The sequence below is a fragment of the Pangasianodon hypophthalmus genome, chromosome 2 (genome assembly GCF_027358585.1).
Source record: "Pangasianodon hypophthalmus isolate fPanHyp1 chromosome 2, fPanHyp1.pri, whole genome shotgun sequence".
Lineage (NCBI taxonomy): Eukaryota > Metazoa > Chordata > Actinopteri > Siluriformes > Pangasiidae > Pangasianodon > Pangasianodon hypophthalmus.
In genome coordinates this window covers 9,506,839-9,516,420 of record NC_069711.1, presented here as the reverse complement: position 1 = coordinate 9,516,420, position 9,582 = coordinate 9,506,839, and the positions used below count along the sequence as shown (strand labels likewise).

General features: G+C 37.9%; 1 protein-coding gene across 3 annotated transcripts in view; it reads right to left on the bottom strand.

The window, feature by feature from the left end:
* Positions 1 to 138: 138 nt before the first annotated feature.
* anks1ab (ankyrin repeat and sterile alpha motif domain containing 1Ab) overlaps positions 139 to 9,582 on the bottom strand; it is a 29,431-nt gene continuing 19,987 nt past the window's right edge. Inside the window, exons 8-14 of one of the 3 annotated variants that reach the window (XM_053232022.1) lie at positions 8,080 to 8,208; positions 7,566 to 7,637; positions 7,280 to 7,363; positions 6,967 to 7,104; positions 6,599 to 6,775; positions 4,826 to 4,924; positions 139 to 635 (exon numbers count right to left, since the gene is read on the bottom strand). In XM_053232022.1, the coding sequence (XP_053087997.1) occupies positions 597 to 635; positions 4,826 to 4,924; positions 6,599 to 6,775; positions 6,967 to 7,104; positions 7,280 to 7,363; positions 7,566 to 7,637; positions 8,080 to 8,208 (738 nt within the window). In that variant the 3' untranslated portion in view covers positions 139 to 596. Of the gene's footprint in view, positions 636 to 1,632; positions 2,913 to 4,825; positions 4,925 to 6,598; positions 6,776 to 6,966; positions 7,105 to 7,279; positions 7,364 to 7,565; positions 7,638 to 8,079; positions 8,209 to 9,582 lie in introns of those variants that run through there. The other 2 variants (XM_026928022.3, XM_026928030.3) reach the window with 2 other exon arrangements.

Here is a 9,582-nt window from a genome sequence, read left to right as displayed (position 1 = left end):
GGTTGCACAGTGTTCATTCTGAATTGCATGACAGGAGTTTGCCAGTCAGCTCTGATTCAGGTCTACATTTACAGCCCTACTCTTAGAATTTTCAATATTTTTGGCTCACATTACCAAAAAAAAAAAAAAAAAAATCCGTCCAAGCAATCATTTAGTGAACAAAATCCTCACTCCTTTATTGCAGAGTGAGTCTTAACTATAAAGCCTAAAGGAACATATTTGTGGTTCTCAGTCTTCATGTTATGTCTGAAAGTTCCCAAGATCTAAGGAATGTAACTTATAATTGACCACACAGTGCTTAATACTAAGATCCTATTCCAGTTTCTCCAAATTTCCTATATGCCTGTAATTACATAGCCAAGTAAACAGTATGTTTATTCAAACATATAAAAGACTAGCATGCTGTGGCTGTTGTACGCACACACCCACCTCACAAGCTCAAATCCTCATTGCAACTTTGTCTAAACTCATCATAGGATTAATCACACAGTACTGGCTCAGTCTCCTCGTGCTGCAATTCTGTGCTACTGAATGATTGACGCATCTTGTTCTCTCATTCACTCACACGTTATGATTCACCTGATTTCCACTTCTATTCACACCTTGGTGTCCGGAAACTTGAAAGGTGGAGTCAGCTACACAGGAAGAAATATATTTGATTTCAGAAATTTATCCTTAGGCATCTAAATGAATGTTTTTTAAGTGTCTAGCATTATGGGCATGTATTTAACAGTACAATTCTGACACATTAAAATAGTATTCACATGAACGCAGTGATAAGACAGAATGCAATGCGATGGGCTGTACTGGTCAGTGAGAGGCGTATTAGGAAATGAAAGCAACCCAATGATGACAAACAAACGTGAGGCTGATGGTGTGTGAGTGGTACCATGTGAATGTAATGACCATGGAGTTGGGGATATGTAACATGTTCATGAAGAACCTCAGTTTTAACAGTCTGCCTCAGGAACAAACAGAGACAAGCTTGAGCATGAATAACAGCCCAACACATACAGAGCATTCACAACAGGAAACAAACTGAATTATGATGAGTAACTTGCAATGTATTAAATGCTACTTGTTAAAAAAGAGTTTTTAGTCTAATGAAACAACCCACTGGGATGTTTCTTTTCAAAGAGGCATAAAAATATAAAGGTTTTTCTTCTATCCAATTAATTGGAGTTGTCTAGTAGGAATGATTCAAGGTGACTAGACATGTATTATAACATTCTCCATGCCAAGGGGCTTCATTAATTTAAAGTTGTGACCTGATGAGGCCACTGAAATCAGTCACAAAATGTAAAGATGATACAAGTTCACTTCCTTAGACTCATGACTACTAGAGAAAAGAAAAGAGGAAAGAAAAAAAAGCCTCCACATCTTCAGGTTAAACCTGACCTGAATTCTATTCCAATCACATTAAGGCTAAAATTATATGAAACTTTATTCTCTTGGTCCCTTCCCTCCACTGCTCCAGTTTATCTTTGTGTGGTAGATAATTTAATTCATGATTAAGCTGAATTTACACTTAAGCATTGAATTCTGAAATATTTCATGTTTCCACCATCTCTGATTGAGTTAAACAGGTCATATTGACAAAACAAGCAACAATTAAAAAAGCATGAACACATATGCACAAATGCTGTATTTACTAAGTGATGTTACAATGTACGAATACAAATACAAAACTGCTTAGGGTTTCAAACCGTAAGTCATTCAGATTCATGCTGCAATTTATCACACTTAGACATAGCCCTGGTAGTGCCACATATATGCTAAAGTAAGGAGGAAGAACAATGATTATTAATGCAACCAACAACATCATCATGATTTATACTGTATATATATATTAAAAAAAAAAAAAGAGGACCATAACTGGGGAATCGGGCCTCATATTTATGTTGTGCATTTGAACTTTATCAGGCCTCTGACTTTTTTCCATCTTTATTATTGCATTTCAAATCCCAAGCTATGTTTTATGGAAAACTGGAACTGAACATGTTTGTTGACACTTGTATGTTTTCCAGTAGGACAAAGGAAGGTAGGAGAGAGGAAGCACTGGGTGTGTATTGTGAACAGTGAACTGTGCACTGGTGTAGAAATAAGTGCTACAGAAATATGGGGCAAGCTAGAAATAATCAGCAGTGGAGGTGGAGACGGATATAGTGCTTGGGTGCAGAATGTGAGGAATTTGTTACACATTTGCATCTACAGTGGTGATGAGCTGTATATTTGAAATTATGTTTGACACTGGCACTGACAGTATTGCTGTTCCAAACAGAAATGTTGTGTTGCCTAATGTTGCCTGGGTCATGTCTGTCAAAAAGCAGAAATATCTAAATTGTACAGCTATCTCAACTACATGATAAGACTTAATAAACAGCTACACTTCAGCTTGTGCTCAGAGGCTTCAAGAGGCGAAATCCTTTGATATGAGAGGACTGCTAACATTCAGCATTGTGATACAAAAAAAAGTGTCTGAAAAGTCAGGACTGCAGAGATCAGATTGAGACGGGAATTTTCCAGGAGGGCAACTAGAGGGCAGTGTCCAGGAAATCTAGACAGAAAGTCCAAATGGATAAGATGGCAGAAGGCTCTCCAAGAAGACTACACAGGTGAGTTGTAGGAACAGAGAGAGAGAGAAAGAGAGAGAAAGAGAGAGAGAGAGAGAGAGCAGGGAGCAGATCTTGCCCTGAGGGAGGCTACAATTCACAGTGAGAAGGCACAGGGCACTACAGTTCTCTCAGGGGGCAAGTGGCTTAACAGGGCAGCTGGTTAGGACTGTTGTCCCCACTTCAGAATATGGTGGTCTCGTACTTGGCACTGCAGGCCGGCCTGGAGGGGTCACGTAGGTCAACGTGCCAGCTGCTGCCCAAGGACTGCACATCTGTCTCCTGCTCGATGGGCTCCATCTGCCAGGGAGGAGGGAGGGAGGGATGAGACTGCAAATGCTCACCCACCACATGTGCCATAGAATGGGCATGACGCAGGAGAAATCACAGTGAACATTTACAATTGCAACCTGGATGTGGTGCCTGGATATGGCACATTGTGACCTGTGACTTCATTCATTCCAATACCTTTGCTTACAGACTGATTCACACTGAGAATGTTTCTGTGCTGTAATTTCCATAAACTTTCCATTTTCTGTAAATAATATGATAGTATGTGCTTTCCTCAGTTTCCCTAATTACCCTGTTATGTTGATTTCAAAACATTTAAAATTTTTAAATATTTCAAGATTTATGCCACAGAAATCATTTTGGGCTCTGAGTAAGATGATGAAATTAAAGATTTTTGTAAACAAGAAAGAAAGATGCTTAGTCCTTCTTCTAGTTTTACAACTATATTATATTATATTATAAAATCCAAAGAGATGGCCTGGGGACAGGGATAGAAAAAGTACTGAGAAGTTGTATATAAGTAAAAGCATAGATAACGTTTCAAAATCTTCCTCAATTAAAAGTGGAAGTGTCCCACCAAAAATGTACTCAAGTGAAAGTAAACTGTAAGTTTTTTTAACTGATGAAATTAAGCATTGTCATGTTTTCATGTGGAAAGTAACTTTTATTACTTATCTAAAACTGTTATAAGCAACTCTGCCATTTTCCCTGAAAACACCTTTCAATCTCTGAAAATTTGTTGGTCGTATGCATGAGTGACGGTATAGAGAATAACCAATATTTGCCATTAGCTACAATTTGACTTTCTGCCTAGCTAATTACATTAGCTGCTGGAATCGATGATAGTCTAACCTGACATTAGCAAAGAAGTCAGAAAATCAACACTGTGGTGAGATGCAGCCTGACTAAAGGGTCACTATCCCCCCGAAGTTGATTATTTTCCAATACCAGCACCAAGTGTTTTAATCTACTTATACCACAGCAATTTGCCAACAATTACAATTTTTCATTTATTAATGAATGACCCATTATGCTTTTTTAACCATTTATAGTTACATTTAATATTGTGGCACATTCACAAGACTTATCCATGAGAATTATTTCACTTACACTATGGCAGCTATAAACAGTCGCTCCCTCATTAGCCTCTCTTTTTTTCTCTCTCTTGAAGACAAAAACGTAGCTTGTCATGTTACAGAGAAACCTGAAAGTGCAAACCTCTGATCTGATGACTCTCCTGTGGTGGACAAGTCATTCAAAACCTTCTGACCAATCATATTCAAGAATTCAACAGCGCTGTGGTATAAGATTCAGTGAAAACCTGGGTGATGAAAATTTAAACAGGCCTATTTAGTTTTCAGTAATTGTAGCTTGGAGCAAATATGTAAAAGCATTTTTCAAAAGCAAGAGGCACTAAAGGCTTATAAATAAGTACACTTTTTTTGGAATACTCCTCAATACACAACAGCACTAATATCTGCATCTGAATTCACTTTCTTGGACCAAAGGGGCCACTCTTTTCATTTTTGCATATGGACCATTACGCATAAACCTGTAAAGGTTATAAACTTCAACCTGAAGAACAACAATGTCTTCCCTTACAGTGATATTACAAATATAGTTGTACAACAATTACAGAAACAAATGTTAGTCAGGGCTCAAGCTAAGGAACATGAAAAATTACCACAGTCCTGCCAACATAGCAGCATCCCTGTGGAAGTAAGTGACCCATGTTTTGTATTTTAAAGTCAATGGCTTAACAACCAAAAACCATAGGAAGAAAGTATAGAAAAGTTAAATAATGAAAAGTGAAAGAAAATTAGTTAAAGCTGGAAATGGTCAGAAGAGGGGATGGAAAGGTGTGAGGCTAGATCAGAGAGAGAGGGAGATGGAAAGAAAGAAGGAATAAAAGAGAGTAGAACCTGAACTCCAGGGCTGACAGAGGGCAGCGGGAGGTAGGAGGGGCGGTGGGTAGAACAGGTGTGACAGTAGCAGCAGCGGCATTCAGGCACAGGGGCACCCTGTGAAGAAGGGGAAGTGAGAGCAGACGGACAGAAGCATACATGTTAAAGACCCAATACAACAAGAAAGGAGAAGACATGAGATAAAAATCAGTTAGGACACAGGCCTAGTTGTTTTATCTGGGAACCACAAGAATGCATTATGGAGCAGCACTAGGGATAAAATATAATATAATATACTATAGAGCTATAATAACCATACTACCCAGTATCACAGGTGCCAGTACATTATAGTATAGTATGTGCTGACAACAATTAAATTATGTACACAGTTTAATTCAGTGACTATCAGTGCATGTATTCTGTAAACTGCCTTCAGTTGTATATCAAAATAATGTAGAAATATCATTCTTTTCAAATTGTATCTTCAATTGTATCTTGTTTATTTTGTAAAAGAATACTCAAATGTATTTGGGTTGTAACACTTCTTAATTATCACATATAAACAAACAAATATGATGATGAGGAAGAAATGCTTTCACTTATAGTGAAAACTGTATTTATTTAAAGCAGAAGGGGGCTAATCGTGCAAGGCAAGATACCTGAAACCTGTGACAAACTCACCTGAAAGAGAACTGCTGATGATTGGAAAGTTACAGGCAATGACTCGGAATATTGTATGTATTTGTTTTCAAGATTTCAGCTGCATTTTGAAATGTTTAGAGTGACAGAAGGAAAATCAACTGAAAGCTGATCTATACTATAAGTAGCACCACTTTATAAAATCCCAGTGGCTTTATGGCTGTGTGTCTAAGCAGCAAACTTTTATTTTGATTTTTAAGAATTTAGAGAATGTATCCTTTTGAACCCAATCGCTTCATTTTACAACTTCTGCACACAGTTTGCATGATGACACACACTGACCGACAAGGTCCTGTGAGAAAACAAAGCTATATCCATTCTGGGAAATTAAGAAGCTATTTTTGGGTTGTGGCGTAATGAGGGTCCTGCTCTAGTGTACACACTTTCAACTGCAACACATCACTGCCCACAACATTCAGCTGAGCACAGAGCATTAAACATTTTAAGTAGGACCATGTTATATCACATAGGTGCATACCACATACACTATATTCATATAATACTACATACGGGTGTTGCTGCATATTAGAGATGTACTATAGATAGCTGATGATGTTTCTTTATGCGATGCCATTTAAAGTTGTTCCACATCTTCCTGCACCAATAAAATATTTTAAAAACTCCAAATAATGCTGTTGCAAGATATTTCATGTGTATGTGTATAAAATTCTTAAATGTTATGAGAGTATCTGATGTTTTCTTGTGTGTTAATTGTCTAGCGTTACTTGAAGGATCATAGTTCAGTTGACTTGCATCCAGAGCCATGCTTTTTTTTAGAGATTTCTCCTTGTCCTGAATGTTTGGATGTTGCTGGTCCATGGTATTTGTATTTTTTCTAATTTACAGGACCTGGAGCAGCCATGTGAGGAAAACTTCACCAAATATTTCAACAAGTTTTCTGACTTAAAATTCACTGACACCAAATCTTTTTTTCTCAAAAAAGTGATGGTTGTTCTCTGAAAGCCTAAAAACAAAACTACCTTCGATCCCCTCGTGTATGTTGATTTCTGTATTAGTGAAGATTAATATGAACCTATAGGGAGTACAGGTGTTGTCAGCTTTTTTGTTCTGATATGTATATCTATTACTTACCACTGAGCGGCGCATGCTGTTGCGAGATGAGACTGGCCTGCTGCTCTTGGTTTCAATGATCTCCAAGTTCGCCCCACTGTAGGAACTGTGACGTCGGGCCTTCTGTGCCTGAAGAGCCATATGATAGGCCACTTCAAATGCCTGTCCCAGAGTCAAGATGATCTCATAGGTTTGTGTCTGTATTGGGTACAACATTGGTGGGAGATGCAAGGTTATGTTCAAGACAACACTGACATGGGGAAAGTCTTGTTGAAAATAATTTAAAAACAATTGTTCAGGAGGAGCCTTACTATTTCAGTATCAATTAAAAATATTTAATCCTGGTAAATGGATGTACATGTAATTGGAGACTGAAATGAGGGTCTCACCACTTCAACTGTAGTGAAAACATGGCAGAAGTGGTGCCCCGACTTCAGGTCTTTTGTAATGTATGCAAAAGTGCGAAGTTCATCAGGATCCTGAGCCGCACAGGAGATGTTCTGGATCTCATGCTCCGCCACGATAGCCTGCAGAGGCCACAGTATTCTAGCATGAGGGCATTTTTCCACAGACTAAAACATTTTCTTTCCAAAGAGCTTACATAGAATGCCATTTATTTTCCTATAGTTCTGTGTTTTGTGCTGGCGACTTTAGGCCATTCCTTGTTTTTGCATAAATTTGGACTGAATAACTTCATCCTACCTTAGAGGCTGCATCAATGAACTTGACTCCTCTATAGGTAATGGAGAGGATTATGACAGGGCCTTTCCGGTGGTCCTTTGATTTCTGATAAATGAGACGCAAAAAGGCAGGGTGGGTTTGTAAGTGTGGTGAGCTGATTAGTTTGAGCTATCCATGCTGCTATTCTGTATTTGTTAACTGAGTATCCATGTAAAACTGTAAAACACTGCTAGAAAATAGGCATAAAATCATATATATATGTATGTATATGTGTGTGTGTATGTATTACATTATAGATCGTGTTTACCCTTATCCTTGCACAGGCTTCCTGTGTAGATTCAATACCTCGGAGGTCTCTGATTATCACAGACCCAAGATACTATAAAGACAGAAACTCTGTGCTAAATCCGATCAAACACAGTTAAATTTTCAGTGTCATTTAAGAATAAAGACTTTACTTTGCCAGTCAGTACAAATAAAGACAATCCACATTTCTCATGACTTGATGTCATCTTTGTTTCAAAAGACTTTAAATAGTTTGAAATGGTTTAAAAAGGAACTGATTCTTAAATATAATTCACAATATACACATTATTCATAAACTGTATACCCAAATTGAGGAGGATATTTAATCAATGCACATGAAACTTTTGAAATTAAGCTTATGGAATGCACAGTATAGATAACTATGGAGCTTTGTGTGAACTTTGGTTAAACCATTGTATCTTGCAAAACATTTTGTTTTTCATGGTTTTTTTTTTGCATATGTTGATATGTGCATACTGTATGTGAAAATGTCTAAAGCTACAAGAATGACTTACACTAGCTTCATAGCAACAAGCCTCTGTGATGAGCTTTTCAGGATGGTGGTGCCACGTGGAGACAGTAGTGTATGTAGCAGACTGGCTTGGGGTCCGCCGGGATTCCTTGTGTCGATCTGTATGCCGGTCCTTCATAAACACACCAATGAATGGTGAAGACAAAACAAAGTAAATAACGTAAATCAATCAGTCAAATAAAATAGTTTTAAAAAGCACTAAATTATATAAATATCATTCACACAGTCTTTGATTAGGTTTTTTTCCTTTCCCTTTTTGTATTCCTCAGTTCTTTTATTCATGTATTTCTGTATTTCTGTATTTATTTATTTGTTTATGTATTGTTGCATTTATGTATTTCTGAATATATTCCTTCATGTATTAATTTTCTGTTTTTATTCACTTATGTATTCTTTTCTACCTTTTCAATTTATTCATTTTTTATTTATGTAATTATTTATTTATGTATTTTTTTATCCATGGTAATGAAGGGGCACATTTTTCACATTTCACACAGCAATCAAGCTCGAATGGATAGTAGGAAAGGGTTTAGGTGCACAAGAGAAGATATCAAGATGTGTGCACCTGTATGAATTGGTTGTCCAGTTTGTTCAACTTGATGCAGCTAGCTAGCCAATGCACACAACTTTGAACCTATAATTATAAAAATACTGATGTGAAGTCAGCAAACAATACTTAAAAATAAGCTAATCACTTTTTGGTCGTTTGTGAGTGAAATGTTTGAGTGAAGTTCCATAATAAAACGGCTCATATATAAGCTATTTCAACCTGTTGCAATGCTTGAGCAGGTGCATGCCCTCACATCAGTTACAGTTCAAACTTCATGAACAAAACTGCCACCAAGCACAGGAATGACCTTCTCACTGGATTTCTGAACTTTATTTGATCATATATAATACATTAAACGGCTCAGGCTGCATCACTTTCACTGCACCATTGTTCAGGCCCAGTAACAAATGGCCCATGGATTATGAATGTCTTGCTTGAACCAGTTTATTTGTTTTCCTTCAGCTTTTCCTAGTGGGCCTCACTGTGGCAACAGGCTCAGAAGGTCCAGCACCAATATAACGCCAGCCAACTGCATCTTTTTAACTGCTACTCATGCTGGGTCACAGGGCAGCATAAGGTGCTGTCTATCTGTCCTCTTTTGCTTTCATGAGCTCACAGATGGCCACAGTTGTCTAGTGTCACTGTGACTGACATGGGAGAAAGAGTATGCCATCCCTCCCACCCAGAAAACACAGCCAATTTTGCTCCCTTGGCTCCCAGTTTGGCTATGGCACCATCAGGATTCAAACTTGCAATCTCTCAACAATAGGGTGAACATATTTGTGTTGTGTCACTCTGGAGCTGTACTCATGACTAGTGGCCAACTAAAATAGGTTTTTCAGTGGCCGATGCCAATGACGATTGGTAGAAACACTATATGGACACAAGCTTGTGCACACCTGACCATCACACCCATACGTGGGCCTTCCCCAGTCT